Below are 446 nucleotides of genomic sequence, written 5' to 3'. Positions count from 1 at the left end.
GATGCCCTGACGGCCGTGGAGCGAGCAGAGCCACCAGCCATCCAGCCCCTGCGTGTTGCGTTCCAGCACCGTCATGATGTCGCCCTTGCGGAAGGAGAGCTCGTCCGGAGACTCGGCCACGTTGTCGTACAGCGCCTTGGCCAGCACGTTCTGCAGGGGAAGGCAGGGGGAGGCGTCTGCTTCGGGTAGGTGGGCGGCTGCTTAGCCAGGGCAGGCGGAAATTGTCCGGTGGGGGCCGAGCCCGGGTAGAGACCCTGCTGTCCCTTGCTGGGGACCGGCATCAGGTAGACGTTGTCCCCTTGGGGGGCGTAAGCAGGGTGCATGGGTGTGTACTGCGAGGCAGGCGACAGCGGGGTGTAACCCCCTTGGTGGAGGTAAGGCAGAGCCGGCTGTGGCACCGGCGGCTGTGGCGGTGCCTGCCCCTGCACCGGGCCGGGCGCTTGCTG

General features: G+C 68.2%; 1 protein-coding gene across 1 annotated transcript in view; it reads right to left on the bottom strand.

Moving 5' to 3' along the window:
- BCAR1 (BCAR1 scaffold protein, Cas family member) overlaps positions 1–446 on the bottom strand; it is an 11,005-nt gene that overhangs the window by 5,350 nt on the left and 5,209 nt on the right. The window contains 2 exon segments of the mRNA XM_035898795.1: positions 3–197; positions 254–443. Of these exon segments, the coding sequence (XP_035754688.1) occupies positions 3–197; positions 254–443 (385 nt within the window).

Source organism: Egretta garzetta, unplaced genomic scaffold, assembly GCF_000687185.1.
Source record: "Egretta garzetta isolate BGI_Z169 unplaced genomic scaffold, ASM68718v1 scaffold27, whole genome shotgun sequence".
In the NCBI taxonomy this organism is placed as follows: Eukaryota; Metazoa; Chordata; class Aves; order Pelecaniformes; family Ardeidae; genus Egretta; species Egretta garzetta.
Note: the sequence above shows the minus strand (reverse complement) of the source record. Positions and strands in the feature narration are given on the sequence as shown.